The 20726-nt window shown below is 40.2% G+C and overlaps 1 protein-coding gene and 1 pseudogene across 1 annotated transcript in view; one reads left to right on the top strand and one right to left on the bottom strand.

Annotated features, from left to right (window-relative positions):
• The window catches only part of LOC113625668 (phosphatidylinositol 3,4,5-trisphosphate 3-phosphatase TPTE2-like), a 59078-nt gene that overhangs the window by 17746 nt on the left and 20606 nt on the right, over window positions 1–20726 (bottom strand). The window contains exons 11-17 of the mRNA XM_027116429.1: window positions 16385–16445; window positions 15312–15393; window positions 15118–15206; window positions 11442–11503; window positions 9680–9760; window positions 6319–6424; window positions 498–589 (exon numbers count right to left, since the gene is read on the bottom strand). Coding sequence (XP_026972230.1) covers window positions 498–589; window positions 6319–6424; window positions 9680–9760; window positions 11442–11503; window positions 15118–15206; window positions 15312–15393; window positions 16385–16445 — 573 coding nt within the window. The remainder of the gene's footprint in view (window positions 1–497; window positions 590–6318; window positions 6425–9679; window positions 9761–11441; window positions 11504–15117; window positions 15207–15311; window positions 15394–16384; window positions 16446–20726) is intronic.
• LOC113625525 (serine/threonine-protein phosphatase 4 regulatory subunit 2 pseudogene) lies at window positions 18404–19559 on the top strand (annotated as a pseudogene).

Genomic DNA, 20726 nt, shown 5'->3' with positions numbered 1-20726 from the left:
CTTGAGACATGGCTAAGTCTAGAGATTCCTGGGCCCCTTTCCAGATTTCCTGAATCACACTTTGGGGGTATAACTTAGGAATCTGCATCTTTACCAGCCTCTAGGTGATTTTCATGCCCACTAAAATTTCAGAATCAGTGCCATATAATAAAAATGACCCAGAAGAAGAGAACATGGCTAAAAGTGACCAGATGCACGCATCTAAAACTCTGACAGATTCCTGGGAACATGCTTGGCATTTGTGGAAAAGGGAAAGGCAAAGCACCACTCTGAACTGAAAATATATTCTGGAAAACTATTTCCCCTGAAAACTATTTTGAACAATAAATTTAACTCTTGACTTAAATCCAAACCCAGGGACACCAAGTTGGATGGTAACCAGAAAGCAACACGGCCCTTCCCTGTGGTGAGTGATGGTTTGGGGAGGGCAACATGCTGATTTGACATTGAGATTTAAAACAAACACTAGAATTTTCAGTTTCCATGCTTTCTCTTACCCCACAGTTTTTGGAAGCAGAACAGAAAAAGACAGGCTTTCGTTGCATTATTATTTGTACTTTTAGGTCATTTCCATTGCCTTTTCCAACACCTGAATGAAATTAAAAAGTTAGGCTGGTTAGAGCAAAGATCAAAATGTCTCACCAATTAACAATACAGATTAAAAAGAGAAAAAATTATCCCAGCTAACAATGTGTCAATATTGAATCATTTGGCTCTTGTATGGATTTTGTCTTTGAAAGACAAGGCTTCAAAAGTTCAGTTCTGTCCCCTAAAGCAGAATTTATAAGGCTGGAGGAAAAAAAAAAAAGACATTGTTCAGCTTCTAAGATTTGGAATCCCATCGCTTCACCTTCATAGAAAAAAAAAAAATTAGGGAAGGGGACATGCAACCTTTCTTGTTGATGTGTTGCTTTCTTCAGACTTCTAATTGTGATGTTTCTTAATAATAAATAGTCTAAATTCCTCTTGCCCTAGTTTAAATCCAGTTTATGGAAAATATAGGAGAGCTGTATCCAAACGTTCCTGCTATGTTCAGCATATATTTACAAATGGTTTCTTCTCCCTTTTTTTTTTTTTTTCAATTTAATTGACCCACTTACTTCAGCATTTCATGAAAGGGCTGGCTTCTCAAGCCTCCAATTAATTTTTCCGGCTTTCCTTTCCACCCTGCATATTTCACTTAAATATGCACAGAACTAAAGGCACAGAGCTAAAACAAATATTCTAATAAAGTCATACATCCATCATTCTTAATTGTGATATTAAGTTTGTTTTGTGTTCATTTAATTTTGTTCTCACTAACACAATTAATTTGTCATGAGGAATCATGGTTTCTTTGCCTCAGTTCCCTCTGTCCCATCCACCTGCAGAACTTCTTTCTACGGATGTCAACAGAAGTCAGTGAAATGTAGAGCTAAACCAAGTCGAACACTTACCACATGACAGGAAAGGGCATAAAGTAATTCCCACACAATGTAAACATTTTTTAAATAATTTAAGTATATTTGCATGATTTAAAAATAAAAGGTATAAAAGGCATGAAGGGAAAAGTCTCCATTTTCCCTATCTCCCGCCTGTTTAGTTCTCCAGCCCCAGCTAAGCCCTATTACTAGTTTCTAGATTTTTATGCCTGTATAATCAAATATGAATATATATTCTCCCAGAGGTTTTATGTGTGTATATACACACAAACAAATGTATTCTCCTTCTGTTCTACAGAAATTGTTGCATGCCCTAGCACTGTCCTGTACATGCATTTTTTTAACACGTCAAAAATTTTAACTTATTACTAAGGAACCAGTAAAATGCTACAGCTGTTTCAAAGTACTGCACATTTACGGGCAGATAAGGAATGATGAAATGAATTTACAAATAAATACGAAACAGGTCAATAATCAGTTGCATTCTGCTAGATACAACTAATCTGCATTTTTACGTACAAAAGTTATTTGCATTATTATCAGTTTTCTACAACTTAGAGTTGTAAAATAGCTTAAAGACCATGAAAGGTAAAGGTAACCCTGGAGGTGGGCCTAGAGAAGACACTGCCCATTTCAGAATCTATCACACTTTTTCCTGACAGTCTGTTGTGATCATAATCTCAAAGGAAGATGATTCTTTAGGGTTTTTTGTTGTTGTTGCTGTTCTTTCATTTGAAACATACTCCTTTGTCTTCTCATTTTGTTTACCTTTCTCTGTCTCTATGAAATGAAGTGAATCAGTTACCCAGCCCAGTCTTGAAGGCGTGCCCTTGTGCAGGACTGTGCAGCCTGCGTATGCTCAGTGGTTTTGGTGGGAGAAGTGAGCACGGGTCCCATGGGCCCCTGGGGTGCGGTGGCAGCCACCACCTTGGTGGGAAGCGGGGCTGGAGATGGAGGGGCTAGAGCCAGAGCCGGGTGCGACCCTGTGTGTGTGAGAGACGGCAGTCTCCACCTGGGTTTGGGGTGCAGCGGGGGCTCGAGGGTTTGGGGCTGCACTTCTGTGCTGGTTGTACATTTTCCCCACTGTGCACCCTTGGTTAGAGGCTGGGTCAGGCCGGAGGGGTTGGTGCCTCACTGCTGAGCTGGTTTCTGTCCTGCTGGCAGTGTCAGTCCCTGCCCTGGAGTAGTTTCAGTCCTCCTAAATGTGGGCAGCGACCAAGCACTGGCCAAGGCTGCTTTCTCCCTGGTCAGAGTTTTCAGGCTGCTGAGTCTGCCAGGATGGGGGTATAAGCAAGCACGCACTCTCTGAGTGAGGTCTCAGTGTCTTACAGCCTCCCATGAGCCCCACTGGCGTTCGAAGCAGCTAAGGGCACTCATCCTCCTGGTGTCAGGCCCCAGGGCTGCAGTGCCAAACGTGTGGCTCAAACCCCTTGCTCCCCAGGGAGGCTCCCCAAGCCCATGACAGCCCCCTCCACGTCTGGGTCCCCCACCAAGGGTGCAGGTCTCGACCAGATCACCTCTCCTCCCTTCCTACCAGACTCCGTGTGGATTTTTCTTAGAAGGGCCTTTCTGCCAGCCTCCAGGTAGCTCCACAGGTAGTTGTATTTTTGATGTGTTCATGGGGGGAGGTAAGCTCAGCATCCTCCTACTTCACCACCTTGATCTCCCTCAAAGGGGATAATTCTTATTCCAAAAGAAGGCTGCTGTCATTGGGTTTGGCCTGCTTATTTACGTGGGTGCAGCAAGAATTTTGGCATATCAGGCAGGCCTTCTTAAGTGGGCTCTGCCAGCCGAGGCCCACACCGTAAGAACAGCTGCAAAGGGCACAACTTTCTGTCTGGAAGCCTTTATGAGGGATCTCAAATTAGACTTTTAAAATCCTCTATTTTATGTTAGCCTGAGATGAGGAAACCAAACCCATTAAACTCTCCACCAGTTTTCACCTGCAGAACTTATAAATTTGTGTTAGTTCCTCTGTTCTCTAGATCTGCACTTTACAGTTTTAACTAAACAATATCTCCACAGAGGTTAAGTAAAATTCAAACTATGAAGAGAGAAGTCACAGTCTTAGGATATGATATCAGACTGGGACAGTATATGAAATGCTAGAACTTATTAAAACCATTTTTAAGCTTAGAAGTTTGAGAAACTATTCCTATTCTCACTGTTCACGTTAGAGAAAACGCATCAAAACTCCATCAGACTAAATGCCTTTTTGCCTGTTTGGAATAGTTTAATACTCACAGAGGTTTGTATAGATACTGTTACAGGGTTACCTCGGAGATACTGTGGGTTCGGTTCCAGACCACTGCAATACAGCGAATATCGCAACAAAGCGAGTCACACGAACGTTTCTGCTTTCCCAGTGCACACAGAAAGTTATGTTTACACTATACTGCAGTCTATTTAGTGTGCAATAGCATTATGTCTAGAAAAACAATGTACATACCTTCATTAAAACATACTTCATCGCGACTTCCCTGGTGGCGCAGTGGTTAAGAATCCGCCTGCCAATGCAGGGGACACGGGTTCGACCCTGGCCCAGGAAGATCCCACATGCCGCAGAGCAACTAAGCCCACGAGCCACAACTACCGAGCCCGCGCACCTAGAGCCCGTGCTCCGCAACAAGAGAAGCCACCGCAATGAGTAGCCCATGCACCGCAACGAAGAGTAGCAACTAGAGAAAGCCAACGAGTAGCAACGAAGACCCAACGCAGCCAATAAATAAATACATAAAATTCTAACACAAACCATTCAATAAAAAAACTTGATTGCCACATTGCTAAAAAGAAAACTGCTCACCATCATCTGACAACTCAGAAATGTCACAAACCTTTCGTTTTCTGAACAAGTGCAACGTCTGTGAAGCACAATAAAGCAAAGAGCGATAAAACGAGGGACGCCTGGACTCCCACCGTTCGCCAGGAGGACCCCGAGGGAGAGGACACACTCGGGTACAAAACAGGCTCTCACGCCGCCAACTGGGCTTTAGAGCTGAGTTTCAGTTTCCTAGAGGAAGACACTGCTCCAACAGCCACCTGGGTTGCCTCTCACACTGCACTTTCTGCAGGAAACAATGGGGAGCAAGGCACTGCTATCCCCTCCCCCCCACCAGCTGCCGGACAAGCCTGGCTCTACCCTGGGGACGTCTGAAGGCAGATGGTGTTCGGAGCGAGGCTCCACTCCAGCCCTGTCCCTCATACGTGACACACACTCATCACAGTCAGAATGCACCTCATAGAGCACTCTGCAGCCCACGAAGCCTTCGCACGGTTGCTCCTTTATACAGACAGGCAGCCTCCTGCTGGAACAGGCTGTGTTTCCAGGGTCTGCCCGCACAACGCTTGTTTGGAAATCTAGACCAAAATTTCCCACAGAAACCATGCTGCTGGGCCGAAGTTTGTTTCCGGAAGCCAGAAACCCATGCAATCTGCTCGTGGTAACTCTCAATTCCTCACCCCTGCCAAGCAGTGGCGGCGATGCGGGCATGTGGAGAGGGGAGAAATACGTAAATAATTTGAAAAAAGCATTTTATATTTTAACTAACAATTGAAATTTTTTTTTGACTATGCAGTTTTTACATATATTCTAAAGGGTTCTCTTATTTCTGAATAATTGGACGAAGCGTTAAAAAATACACGTCTAGATCTTATTTTGTGTGATTCTTCAGAGGACTAAAAGCAATAGGCTGTGTGGGTGGACACCAGCGCCCTCGCCCCGCAGCCGGGCCCAGGAGAGGCCTGGCACTCAGCACCGCGCCTCGCGCTCCACAAGCTGCTGTTGCTTTAGGGAATCAGAAGCATCACCTCCTGCTGCGCCTCCACACTGAGGGGGTCCCTGTTTCCACCTCCCTGAGGGTGAGCTGTACAGGGAAGCTAGGCGGGTGACAGAGAAATAGAGACATGGCCTTGAGGCCCATTCCTCTCCCCTCCTTCCTTGTCTTTCAAGTCCCAGAGGTGGACGATCTGGCCAATATCACTGCCTCTCGGGGCGACGGCAGGTCCCCTCTTTCTCCTTACACTCCTGAAGCAGGCATCATCAGCTCTTTTCAAGTTTATAAGGATTTTTACTCTTGGTAAGAACTGGTAACAGCTAGGGGGCTGAGAGAGCCCCCCGCCCAGAGACCAGGTTTCTCCCAACCCTTTTTTGTGTTCCTGTAGGTTCGGAAGACCTAAGTGCTGTCCTCCTAGGAAGCTGTCCAACACTGTGGTCAGCTCTTTATCTGTGTACCTTCCTCTCCTCTGCTTACACTCAGGGGCTCCTGAAGGGCAAAGAAACACAAGCAGGGGGCCTGGCCCAAAGCAGTGCTCAGCAGTTATTTGCAAAAAGAATTTGTGGCAACATTCATTTGCTGTTCGGGTATTTAAGACATCCTGATGGAGTTGCTGGGGGAGAGGGGGCTATGGGGGAAGAGGGCTGGGAAAGGGAGAGATCAGGAGATAAGAATAAAAAAAAGGTTTCTGAGAGGATTAGGAAAGAAAATGATACAGGGGTGCATCTCCCAAGACAACCCTGAACCAGAGATGGGCATGAGGAAGAAGTGGTCTCCAGGTCTCATGGGACCTTCCCTCCCTTTACTCTCAGAGGTTCTACTCTGAAAAGGACACCCTGGGCTGAGGCCAGAGCAGCAATGAGAACAAGAGAAAGGGAAGGGGGGATGGAGCCCCCCAAATTTGTGATGGGAAAGGAAAGGAGAGGACACCTAAGCAGTGGTAACGTGGCCACAGCAGCGCTGGGCTGATGGGCAATTCCAGGGGGAGGGGTTTATACCTGAGGCTACACAAAAAGACAGCTATGCATTGGGACTGTCTCTGTATATAACCATGAGAAAACCCTCCCGAATAGTAAGAACATTGGCCCTCCAGCCAATTCTCCAATTAGACATAAAGCACTTACCTTGAATTGAATAAATAATGATTTTTTCCATCGTGAGTTTTTTCACTGGAGGAAGAGTCAAATTGTAGGTATTTTTCACCATTGCAAAATATCCAACAAATCTATTCTGCAAAACAACAGAAGTCTCGATTTAAGTGGAGGTTAAAAAGTCCTGATTTTTTTAAGGAAAATAATTGATGAAGGAAACATTGATCGGGTGCCATTATGGAACTAGGCATTTGTTGCCTCATGATTAAATATCTACCTTAGAAAAAAAATACTGAATGAAGAGCAACAGGCAAGGAACAAGAAAGGAGCCAGGTGTTGCTTAGAGGCTGCTGGGACTGAGAGTGCAACAGACCAGAACCAACAAAACAGCTAGGACAACATGACAGCAAGATGCCATCAACTGCAAATGTGGGAGAGGTCGGCCTGGGGTAGAAGCTTCATTGTGGCTGAGTTAAAGGAAGGTTTGTGCTTTGGGGAGCAGTAGCCTCCTCGCATGAGAGAAGGGAAGATGTAAAAGCCCAGCGCGAGAGCTCCATAGGCCAGCAGCACATTCACATTCTTCTCCAGTCCCAGCCAGTGAGCATCTCTCCGCTTCCCGTTTCCCCAATCCCATTTTTGCAAGGAAGCCTGGGGATTCTCTTAGCCTAGTCCATCTCCTGTGGCAAGCCGTTCACAAGGGCTCTCCTTCCTTCTAGAAGTTAAGAGTTCTGGTACAGAATCAACCGGACTGAAAAGTTCATAGACTCTTCCCCATCCGTTGGGAAGTGTTAAGAAAATTAACCACCATCCTCTGCATTGGAAAGGACCAGTCAAGCTCTTAACTCAGGGGTGGATGAAATGTATGTAGTGCATTGAATGGCCACACTGCAGGATCAGGAGGGGATGGTGTCTGAGAATTACTGCCGCACACACAGGGAACTCTATCCTGGGGCCTCGCCAACACAGCCCTTGAGGCCGGGCCCCTGCACTGCTAGCCCAGTGAATCAGAAGAGACTCAGCTGCAGCCTAGGGTGTGCCAGTCCTGGAGTAAGTTAGAGACACTGCACGTAACTGCAGAGGAAATGGGGAAGGGAAGATGTGCCTGAAGGAGCTACCTCTAACGTCCCATTGGCTCCTGCCACCAGATTCTTGACCTTCCACTAAAGGCTTGTAACCTACCATGGCCCAGTAGCTGCGTTTGCTCTCACTCTTCTTTCCCCTACAGCCCAGAACAACAGGCGCATGTAGCAGAAGTTAATAAAACCAACGTCTATTTAGTAAGCACTCACTACAGACAAAGGAGATACTATATGAGGCACTTCGGGCTGCCAGGGTGGAAAGATGGGCAAGACATGGGCGTGCAAAGAGGGTAGAGAAGACACGACTTCGAATGGCTGGAAAATAATGTAAAGCAACTTAGTCCCTAAAAGGAACACAAAGGGCTATAAGAACTCCTGAAAAAGCAGGAGACTACTTCAGGCTGGGAGGGCAAGGGGACTCCAGGACAAGGGCCCTCGTGAGCACGTGGGTGTAAAGTATAAACAGGCTGGGAAACGGGGAACAATCCAAACGCGTTAGAGCGTGTGATGCACATAGTGGAAGAAGCGGTTGGAAAAATCAAATCTAGATTGGGAGTGCCAGGTTAAAACATATGTGTTGCCATTGGCAGTCAGAAGCCATTATGGATTTTGAGCGTGAAATGGCATGATTCGAGCTGGGCTTCAATAAGTTGATGTATTACTTATAGCCTATGGCCATCTTTTTTTTTTCCTTGTGTAGCTTGAGTTTGGCAGAAAAGTATGAATGGATAAGGCTGAGTTCTTTGATCCCAAATGAAATGTCTAGAGCCAGCAGTTACAGTGTTCTGCTAACTAGGCCAAGGGTATCAGCTTTCATCACTTCACTCAAAGAAAACTCTCCTTCATGGCCATATCCACAATTACTTAAGAATTCCCAACCATCTCTCACTTGGGTTCGAGGGGCCGTATAGTAAAGGCAATCCAAATGAGAAGCTGTGCACAGGATGGGAAATAATGGGCTTTGGAGTCTGAAAGATCTGGATTTGAGTTCTTAGTTCAAAAAGTTAGTTTCCCTGAACCTCGATTTCCCAGTCTATAAAATGGGAATCATAATGGTGCCCACTCATTGAGTTATTGAGAATATTAGATAATGAATGCAAAACCCTTAGCAGGATTCAACAAAGTCTAGAATGTTGTAAACTCTATGGGATAACGTCCTGGTTTCTGCAATAAACAATTTACAAGGAAAAAAAAAAGAGGTGGGAAACCTATAAACTAAAAGAGACTTAAGGAGACATAGCAACCAAATGAAATGTGTGCCCTTGTTTGGATCCTGACTGAAACTAAGTTTTAAAAAGATTTTAAGATAATTATGGAAATTTAAACGAGGACTAGACATTTGATACTATTAAGGTATAACATTGTTAGGTATGTCAATGGTTTTAAGGGTTTTTTTTTTTAGAGTCTTTATGTTAGATGTCACATTAAAAGGCTTAGGGGATAAGATGATCTGATGTCTGGGATTTCCTTCAAAATAATCCAAGTTTAGTGTGAAATGAAGCGCGCGTGTGTGTGTGTGTGGAGTGGGGAGGGAATGAATGGTTGGCCACATGACGAAATGATTGCTGAAGCAGTGTGATGAATATAAGGGGATTTACTGTATGACTGTCTTGACTTTTTATGAAAAAGTCCAGGATAAAACGTTTTAAAAAGGAAAAAAATAAGGTAATAACATGGGTTGTCTGAGTATTAAATGAGACAATATATGTAAAAGTACAATAGTGTCTAGTATAAAATAGGTTTTTGAAAAATGTTACTTTTCCCTTTCCTTTCTCCTTTGAAGTGCAGCCCCCCTCCCACCGACTCTGTCTCTTTTTCTGTCACTGTCTGTCTCTCCCTTACACATGTGCACATGTGTGTGCCCATGCGTGCACACACACACACACAATGTTCTACAAGGGCTGAATTGCCCTAATAGGGGTTTGTGAAAGACTCAGTTCCTCTTTACATGGAAATAAAAGGCTAGTGACTTCAGATAATCTTCAGGGGGTCTGAAACCTTAGGAATTGGACTTTCCTACCTTGGGAAGGGAATCAACTCCTGAACTCTGCAAACAATAACCAGTTAAAATGGAAGGCAGGGCGCTCTGGGGAGAACTCAGAGCAAAGGTGCAAAGCCAAGCAACACCTGAGGCAGGGCTCCTGGCCTCCGGAAGGGATCAAGGCCTGTCACGGGGCACCCAAGGAGAAGACCACCCAAGGAGAAGATGACCTAAGGAATCACCCAAGGAAGAGAGTCTAAAATGAAACCAGGTAATAGATGCCAATCTTAACCTAATTCCCCAGAGTGACTCCTTTTAAAGAAAGAGCACTTACCTGAGAAGGAGTTTCTATTCCCTGAAATTTACTGCTGGTGGATTTATCTGTTCGTCGTTCTCCAAAATAATAAAGGCTGTCCTATAAAAAAGGGGACAGTCCAGTCATGGGTCATCTGCACGTCCCTTTCCTGTAGAAGGCATTCTGAAGTTTCTAAGGGCACATGATTTCCTTAAGTCAGCGGTCTTTGGGCAGAGGCTATACCCGAAATAACAGAATTAACAAAGCTACAGCAAGGCCTACTCTCATTCAAAGACTCATAAAGACAATTTTAGAGCTGGAAGACTTTAGAGAGAATCTGGTCCTTCTTCCTGTCTTTCCATTTTACAAATGGAGAAGATTAGGACCCAAAGAAAACCAAGTGACCTGCCATGGAGATGCGTGCAGCCCGTCAGAGACAGCAAAGGCCTGAGCACCGGCCTCTGGCTCTGTCCAGGGCTCCAGACCAACAGCTTTCAAACTTTATATTTATATATTTACTTATTTTGGCCACGCCACACGGCTTATGGGATCTTAGTTCCCTGACCAGGGACTCAACCCTCGGCAGTGAAAGCGTAGAGTCCTAACCACTGGACCTCCAGAGAAGTCCCTCAAACTTTTTATTTTTAAAGCTACAATCCACATTCATAAACCTGGGAGATACACACACACACATACACACACACACACACACACGCACTCTCTCACACAGAACTGAAAAGTTTCACAAACAATACTTACCTTTTGATATTTCCTATTCTAATTGATTCCATTTTATTTAAAAAATGCGAGTGACAACGCAATAAGTTGATTTCACAACTCACTGATAAACTGTGATCCATAGTGTGAAAAACACTGTCCTACAGCATCCATTTTCCTGACCTGTGTGTCTCAAATTTGAAATAAAGACGACGGTGGAATCAGGGTGCTGGGCCCAGATCAGAACCCCCAGCTTCTCTTATCTGGGCTGCAGGCTGAGCGAGAAGCAGAGCTGCTGGGAGCGTGCCCTGTAAGAGGTGACGTTTTAGCAAGATCATGGCAGAAAAAGAGTGGGAACCCTGCTTTAAGACATAGCAACAGCCCATCCTGTCTTCTCAGAAATTTCCAGAGGGCACAGGCCCCACAGATGTTGACTGTGCAAAGATATAACATCCAGGAGAGACTTTGTTCTGAGTTGGAAAACGATGCCTTTTACCTACCTAGCACTTGCAAGGATGTTCAAGGTCCTTTAGAAAACTTCCCTAACCCATCATCTTCTTCTTCTCGTGAGAAAGGAGGAAGGCCTGGAGCTGGTGGGAATCTGGGTCTCAGGGAGGCAAGTCAAGCTTCTGTATCGCTGAGGTTTTCTTGCACTTTCACGACTTGACCTTACTCATTTCACATTAATCTGGACTCTGTTGTGTCCTGTCTTTATTTAAAATATTCCTATTGTATCCACGATGGATGTTTTGGCATTAACTTAGATTTTTTGAATGCTGCACTGGAATATTATTTATCTTAATTACTGAGATTTCTGGCATTCCCTTAAATTTTGTGTCCAAGGTGAGCGTCTCATTGACCTCACCCTCATCCCGTCCCAAAGAAAGAGGCCCTGAGGTCAGGTACTAACTAGTGCCAGTTAAATGAGAAAGTATCCAAACCAGGCTTTCTAATAATCACCTCTCCAATTACAACTCCATTAATTACCATGACTCAGGGATCATGTTAACATCCCACCAGCGAGGCTTCAGAGCTAGCAAATTCAATCAGCCTAAGACAGCACTGGCAGGAGCAGCTTTCATACCTCTGCGGTTGCAAATATTTCACTGGCAAGAAGGTAGGCACAGATCATAGTTCCAGTTCTTCCTAGAAAAGAAGTTAGTTCATGAACCATTGCCCATGGCAGCACTTGGTATAAAACTACTCTCAGAAGTATTTAGAGTTCATTTTGGATTGATTTTCTTCCACTCTGAAAGTGCTGGTTCAAAATATTTCAATTCAGAGATAGACAAAGCCCTTACACTGCTTGCTCTGAGGTTCTACCTGGAGTTCTGTGCTAATTCTGTGCTAATGATGTGCACGTGTATGTTGTTCTTGACTCATGACCCCTGGAGACTGCAGTAACAGGCAGAGGCAATGAGCTCTGCTCCAGGACTCTAAAGCTAAAGAGATACCTACCAATTAAGAGCTAATTACACACCCTGTTTTCCTACTAATGTAAATAAAAGAAACTATAAAAGATAAAACGTGGACAGAACCCAAAACACCACCTAGCATTTGCCATATCTATTATTCCTTCCATTTTAGAGTTTTTTGTGTGTTATAAGACATATATTAAAGTAGAAAGAACAGAATAATGAGCCCCCATATACCTGTTCCCCAGATTCGGTAATTATCATATTGTTATACTTGTTTCTTCCTTTTCTTCCCTCATCCTTCTTTCCCTCCCCCTCTCTACACGCACCCCAGCCCCCCCACCAGCACGTTAAAGCAAATCCTTGATTTCATGTCATTTTATCCTAAAGTCTCATGTTTTTTTCTAATTTATATTTTTGCCCTGCCACATAAAATGTGAGTTAAAAAGTACATTGCATCTATTCTTTCTACAATGATCTGTAGTTTTGTCTTAGCCAGTATATGCTGAACTTTATTTTATGCAATTCCAAACTTATCCTTTTACCTTAAGATGCACCCTATTTTCTATTCTATCCTTTTAAGAAAATGGACCACTGAATTTATTTTGCAACCCATAGTTTGAAAAACAATATTCTAAGCCAAGTACTTCCAAAGAGGACTTTGTACCACCCTGTGCTCTGATAAGGAAAAGCTTCTTGCTAAAGGAGGCTACTGACCATTAACAATGTAGCTCTCTAGCATGGATGGTTCACATTTCAATTCTGGAGGACACCTCTGAGTCTTTACAGCCCTTATATATTCCCATTCGAAAAAAAACTTGCAGATTCATGTCCCAGTGGCTATGGATAAGCACAACCACAAAGTAGATGCCCTCTCATCCAGTCAAGTCAGGTATGCAAGGAATCATTAAAATGATTTACACTTGTCTTCAGTATTTTAACTTAAAACATAAACATATATTCATTCACTGAACTTTTGCTATTGGACAAAGGTTTTAAGTTTTTAACTATGGTGAAAGGAAATCTACCAAAATACCTACCAGGTATATCATATTAATGATGAAATGATGATAACATTCCTCTTAAAGCCAGGAACTAAACAAACTATCCACTATTCACTGCTTCTATTTACTACATGGCTTAGCCAGTATTGTAAGATAAGAAAAACAAAATGTATAGGGATAAAAACAGAAGAAACAAACTCTCATTATTTGCAGACTAGAAAAGTCCAAGTAAATCTATAGGCTAACCCCTAAAACTAATGAAAGAGTTCAGGAAGATACAAGGTCAACACTAAGAAAGAAGCAAAAACTGATAGCTAAATAAGGGATGTCAGTTGAAATCTTTAGAGAAATTACTAAGGAATATAAAAAGAGTATATGACTTCCAAGCAAATGGTGGTGGTGGGAGGAAGGAATTATGCTGCAAAGAATTCAAGCAAACCAAAGTAAAATATCAGTAAGGATACAGGAGATTTGAATAAAACAATTAACAAACAACCTAAGGGGCACATGTAGAACACTGTTCAGGACAATGCATAACACACTTTATTTTCAAGTGCACAGAAAACATTTGATAAAATTGACCAAATTCTGGGCGATAAAGCAAGTCTAGATACATCTCAAAGAACTAAAAAAAATGCATATGTTCTCTGACCACAATGCAATGCAACCAGAAATATATAAAAATTATAATAGTGTGGTATAGAAAATTCAGACAGTCCCAAATACATATGGAAACTTGGTGTATGACTGAGAAGGAACTACAAGTTGATGGGGACTACATGAGCATGTAATAGATGGTTTTAGGACAACTGTCTATCCATGTGGGAAAAAAAATCTCCCTCCCCAAATTCCAATTAGATTAAAGACCTAAATGTAAAAAGCGAAACTTTACTATTTTATAAGGAGAATATCTTCACCACCTCAGCGTGTGGGTGGATTTCTTAAACGTGACCAAAATGCACGAACCACACACACACAAGATTGATAAGCTTCACACATTAAAAATTAAAAACTTCTATATGAAAAAATAAATCATAATCAAATTTAAAAGACAACACAGTGGAAGAAGATATTTGCAATACAAACTGCTAACAAAAAATTAGCACCCAGATTATTTAAAGAAGTCCTATAAATCAATAACAAAATATTTGGGCTATCATGATATTACTGGTAATGTGCAGGCATCAACCAACAAAAAGAAGCAAAACCAAGATGAATGAAAACTTGAAAAAAGGAGCTGCTCTGGTACAGACCAACTGAATACTAGCCTTCCAAACAATCCTAAAGGAAAAGCAATGAAACACACATGAACACAGAATAATGTAAGTCTGCCCTCAGGAAAAATAATTAAATTTGAAATGAAGGTTTTCCTTTAAGCAGGGAATTAACCTGATTAAAAGAAGACTAAAGCCAACTCTTAGATTATAATATTTTGGTTGAGCCATATTAAATAGCCTTTTTTTAAAGTAAAAGATGGTCCAAAGAAAGGCAATTCCATGTGGTTCAACCTCTGTATTCTTCATTTAGGCACAATATTGTAAATTGCCGTACATACAGAATATTTCGACCTGTGGAACTAAAGATAGAACTTGCCTACTAACTCATGAGCTTGAAACTACTTTTCAAATAAGACTAAAACTTTATTCTACTCAATTACAGAAGGCAGTTTTAAAGTGTGTTTTCCTGGAATTTAATATAAAAAACTATTTCACAGCCCAACGAAACCATAATTCCTTATTTGTCAAAAATTGTGAAATATGCCTAGATGATTATTAAAAGCCTAAATCTGAATGAGAGAAAATCTGACTCAAGTTAAATTGGTTGAATTCACAACTGGCTTTCCCACCACCCCCATTTTCCCCCCACCAAAATCAACTTCTATGTATCATTACACTATAAAAATTCCAGTATAATTTTTGGTCTTTGAAATGGCATTGCTGTCGACACTCTTAACTTTAAAAGGTCCTCACAAAGTTTAAGAACAACCTTAAATAAAATGAAAAGTGCTCTGATGTTTTCTAAAGTTAAACAGTGTTTGTATTTTGACAGATATCTTGGCAAATCAAAAATGAAGAAACCCAAATAGTCAATAAACAAGGGAAAACACACTTAACCTTCCTCAGTTCTTCTATTCCTGCTTTCTTCTCTTCTTTACTCTTTCTTCCTTTCCTCCCCGCTTCCTCCCTCTTTCCTTCCCCTTCCTTTAGTCTTGAAGCTAATAGTAAAAAATGTTAACAATGATTAATACCGGTTAATAGCAGAACGTATCTTGTTGGTGTACTTTAATATATTTTTCAAATTTCTTTAGAAGAAGAGAAAGAAAAAGAAAAATGTTTTTTACCTTTGCCCCCCTTACAGTGAATCACTGTGATGTTTTCCTCATCTTGAGCCAGCCACTCTTTTACTTCCTTGGAGAATGCCACCATCTCACTGATTCCAAGTGAAAGATTTTTAGCTGAATGAAAATACTTCCCAAAAAAATCAAGCCCTTTGTATTTAGCCCCCTTATGACAGCCAGCTTGGCATCAAACTTACCTCAAAGAGGGGACATTGTGATCGTCAATCATGTATCGACGGACCCTATCATGGAAGTACTTAGCATCATAAGCTCTTTCACCTGAAATAAATGATGCACGGGTCATATCTCTAACCCTAATAAACACAGTAAATGGTCAAGGTATAAATAAGTTATACTTTTCTATTTGAAATTCCTCCTCTACCTTTAAAAGGAGCTTTCTGTCTGGCTCCTGCTGCTCTAAAAGAAACGTAAGGGTCTCAAATATAAAAGTAGGGGCTTCCCTCGTGGCGCAGTGGTTGAGAGTCTGCCTGCCGATGCAGGGGACACGGGTTCGTGCCCCGGTCCGGGAAGATCGCACGTGCCGCGGAGTGGCTGGGCCTGTGAGCCATGGCCACTGGGCCTGCACGTCCGGAGCCTGGGCTCCGAAACGGGAGAGGCCACAACAGTGAGAGGCCCGTGTACCGCAAAAAAAATAATAATAAAAATAAAAGTAGAGTAGTGTTTTGTCCATCTTGAGTAACATAAGCCCAAATTATTTTGGTTTAATAGGACTTATTTGTACTTTTCTAGCAGGCTACTCACTACATTATCAGAAGGTTACACAGAGCAGAAGCCAATGTGGCCAACCAAAATACTTGCCTCCTGAAAATGTCCATTTAATATACAGGAAGAGGGTCAGCTGGGCTATAATTTGTTTGCTATAGGGTTTGGGGGTTTCTTCCCATGCAGGGCCCTAGTCTCCTCACTCCTCATTCCTAGTGGGTTAGAGCATGCATTTGTTGAATTGTCTTCAAAACACAAGCTGGCAGGAAAAAACAAATATTTTCCAAAACCTACTACCACTAGACTTGAGTCTCCTAAAATAGCTCTGCCCCCAGTCTCCTGCCTACCTCACGGGGCACTGTGTGCTGTTGCACTTTCTTTTCCTACCAAATAGAGCCAGCACAAGATGGAGACTTTTAAAAACTCACTTCCCACCACCACCAAATACCTATGATTAAATGAAATGTAAAAACTGAATCACCTTCTTACATGCAGTGAGTGACCTGTTTTCTATCTATAATAGCAAAATATCAAGTCATGTACATACTGCATAGATTGTAGACTCGGTAGTGGTTTTGATGCTTGGTATCCAGGAACCGTACAACTTCCTAAAAAAGACGGACACGTACCTTACATATTCCACATGGCACCAACATAAGCCTTTTCCTAGGACTAACCTCAAATGATTATCACCCTTCTATTCACTGGTCCGTCACTTAGCACCTTTTATGGGAGATTCAGGGAATAAAAAGGTACATACATTCCAAGTCATATCTAACCCACTGATGGTTTTCAAATAGCCCACAAAAGTTTTGATGACTACTCTGATTAGCCTCTACTGTAAATACACATTGTTTAAAGCTACCAGAGAAGGAAGTTAGTAGGTGGTTAACAAGCTTTAAGAAAACTGTAATTTGTTCTAAAATTTGTATGGAACCACAAAAGATCCTGAATAGCCCATCTTCAGAAAGAAGAACAAAGCTGGAGTTATCACGCTCCCTGATTTTAAACTATACTATTGATACAAAGCTGAAGTCATCAGAACAGTAGGGTACTGGCACAAAAACAAACACATAGATCAATGGAACAGAATTGAGGGCCCAGAAAAAAACCCACACATATATGGATAATTAATTTATGATAAAGGAGCAAAGAACATACAGAAAGGATCGTCTCTTTAATATATGGTGTTGGGAAAACTGGATAGCCACATGCAAAAGAATGAACCTATACCACTATGTCACTCCATACACAAAAATTAACTCAAAAAGGATTAAAGACTTGAATGTAAGATGTGAAAACATAAAACTCCTAGAAGAAAACATAGCTGGTAATTTCATTGACATTGCTCTCAGCGATGTTTTTGTGGATCTGACTCCAAAGGCAAGGGAAACAAAAGCCAATGTAAACAAATGGGACTACGTCAAACTGAAAAGCTTCTGCACGGTGGTGAAAACCATGATCAAAACGAAAAGGCAACCTAGTGAATGGGCAAAAATATTTGCAATTTATATATCCAATAAGGGGTTAATGCCCAAAATATATGAACTATACAACTTAAAAACAAAAAAACAACCCAATTAAAAAATGGGTAGAGGACCTGGATAGACAACTTTCCAAAGAAGATATACAGATGGCCAATGGGCACAAGAAAAGACGTTCAGCATCACTAATCATTAGGGAAAAATGCACATCAAAACCACAATAAGATATCACTTCACGCTTATTAGAATGGCTATTATCAAAAAGGTAAGAAATAACAAATGTTGGAGAGGATGTGGAGAAAAGGGAACCCTCAAACACTGTTGGTGGGACTGTAAATTGGAGCAGCCACTATGGAAAACAGCACGGAGATTACCCCCCAAATTAAGACTAGAAATGCCATATGATCCCAGCTATTCCACTTCTGGGTATTTAGCCAAAGAACACAAAAAACCACTATAATTCCAAAAGATATCTGCACCCCTATATTCACTGCAGCATTATTGACAACAGCCAAGATATGGAAACAACCCAAATGTCCACTGATGAATGAATAAAGATGTGATAAATACGTGTGCGTGTGCATGCACACACACACACACACACACACACACACACACTGAATACAACTCAACCATAAAAGAATGAAGTCCTGCCATTTGCAACAACATGGATGGACCTTGAAAGTATTTGCTAAATGAAATTGTCAGGAAGAGAAAGACAAACACCGTACAATTTCACTCATATGTGAAATCTAAAAAAATAAAACAAATGAACAAACAAAAGTGAACAAAACCAAACATAGATACAGAGAACAGATCACTGGTTACCAGAGGGGAAGGGGTTTGGGGTGTGGCTGAAATAGGTAGAGGCTCAACTGTATGGTGACAGACGGCAGCTAGACTTGTGCTGGTGATCACTTTGTAGTGTATACAGATGTTGAATTTTAATGCTGTACTCCTGGCAACTTATACAAAAACAAAGAGAGAGAGAGAATGGGGTGGGGAGAGAACAGGAAGGAAGGAAGGGAAGAAGGGAAGGAGGGAAGGAAGGAGGGAGGGAGGGAGGGAGGGAGGAAGGAAGGAATGGTTTGCCTCAGAGCACAGTGAGCAAAGAGTCTTTACAAACTTACAGCATGATGAGGACAAAATTCACAATGACTCTGACATCTGGATCAGGAGTTCCTCAGTCAGCCGTATAGAAAATAAACATCCAAATGAATATGGTCTGGGAGCTGAGGGACATGAGGTTAAAAAACTCAAGTTTGACAAAGAAGGTGAAGTCAGAGATGACCAAACAACTTCTAGTCACACTTCTTCAGTTATGACAGAAGAAACAGAAGAACCAGTTTCATCTAAGAATAAAGACGAAGAGAAGAGGATGAAGAGGACGAGTGTCTTTAACAACAGAAATGATTCCAGAAAAAAAAATTCAAGAGAAAGAATCTGATGATGCCTTAACTATAAATGAAGAGAATTCTGTGGAAAATAATCAAATAGAGGAATCTCATCTGTCTCAGGATGAGACAGATTTACATTCTGAAGACAGTGAAAACAGAGGCCCTGCAAGGAGGATTCCAACTGCCATGAAACAGAAGAATTAGGAGGCTCCAATTCCAGTAGAACTGGAGAGATTCTCTCAGAATCTTCCACAGAAAATGACTATAAAGCCACAGAAGTCACGGATGAACCAACAGAACAAGACTATTTAGAAATAGTTACATGCAGTATTTCACACTCAATTCTAGTCTTACACTGTATGAAATTTCTGTGTAATCAAATGGACCTTTAGTTTTGCACAAGTAGAAAGTTGTAAAATAAAGTACTTCATGGGATTAAACCCTGAAAGAGTTGTTCTTGTAGGAACTGTATCAGCTTTTCCGGGTCCTGCTTACTAAACACTTTTTTGGGGGGGCGGGGGAGGATCTGGTTAAATCAGTGGCTTGTGTATAGATTTTTTTTTTAATTTAGAATTAAAATTTTCAAACTGGAAGGTAATAATTACAATTTTTTTTTTTTTGGAGAGTATCATGCTTAGATTATACATATGTGAAAAGGCTTCTAGTCTTTTTCTAACAGCTCTGGTAGTTTTCATATTTTGGTCATAGTTTCAACATTTACCATATGAATTAAAGGGTTTCATGGTAGTTATATTATTTATATTTATAAATTACATATATGTTCATCTTTTACAGAAACAGAAAAATTAAAAATTTGCTCCCTTAGAATAATATATGTATATTTATGTGTAACATATTTTATAATGTTATATGTTATATGATATAACATATGTAATATAACACATATATAAAATATAACATATAACATTATATACAAATAATGTATATAACAGAATTATATATTGCATAAATGATATATAAATTTTAATTTACATATCATTCATACAAAATATAAATTATATAATTATATAATATATAATTTATAAATTTATATAAGTTACATATCTATATACTTATAGTATTATATGTTTATGATGTTAATATATTCATAATATATGCATACTTATATATTATTGTTATATAATTATATGATATGTAATATAGTTATATAATTTATATATTATATAATTATATATAATAACATAATATACTATATATAAATATAATATATTATTAAAAAGGGGAAATGTTATATTTTTCTGTTTCTATAAGAGATAAGTTTATATTATATATTTATAAATGGAATAATATATTTACATGTTATATAAGACATATACATATAATATATAATTTATACATGTAATTATATATTATTCTGTATAATATATATTATATATAAGTATACATGTATTATTCTAAGGGGGAAATGTTATATTTTTCTGTTTCTATAAGAGATAAGATATATATGTAATATATATTTATAAATAGAATAATAGTTATACTATATAAAATTTATATGCAGTAATAGATAACATATAATTGTATATAACATATGATATATATTACATTTACTATATTCTAATTTTATATATTATATATTAATATATATTTAATATATACTGTAATATATATTTTATTTAAATATACACTATTTTAAGAGGGAAATGTATTATATATTATATAATTACATGTACAACTATACATTATCTTATATATGCTATATAGTATAGTATATATAATATATATTACATATAATTATATACACATTATTCTGAGAGGGGAAATGTTCTATTTTTCTGTCTCTATAAGATATGCATTGGATACTTTTTCTATTGGTAATGATCGAGTCCACATCTTTCAAAGCCGTTCCTTTCTCCTCTAAGTAATTAAAAATCTGGTCCTTGTGAAACCATGGAAACTTTAAGTCTGTTGAAATATCAGGTTAAACACGTTCTGAGAGATCTGTTCAACCTAAAATTCTTTTGTATACTTTTGTGGTGCTTGAGAA

This window comes from Aethalodelphis obliquidens, unplaced genomic scaffold (assembly GCF_003676395.1).
Source record: "Aethalodelphis obliquidens isolate GAN/ISIS:26980383/991018 unplaced genomic scaffold, ASM367639v1 scaffold16, whole genome shotgun sequence".
NCBI lineage: Eukaryota > Metazoa > Chordata > Mammalia > Artiodactyla > Delphinidae > Aethalodelphis > Aethalodelphis obliquidens.
This window is presented reverse-complemented; position numbering and strand designations above follow the sequence as displayed.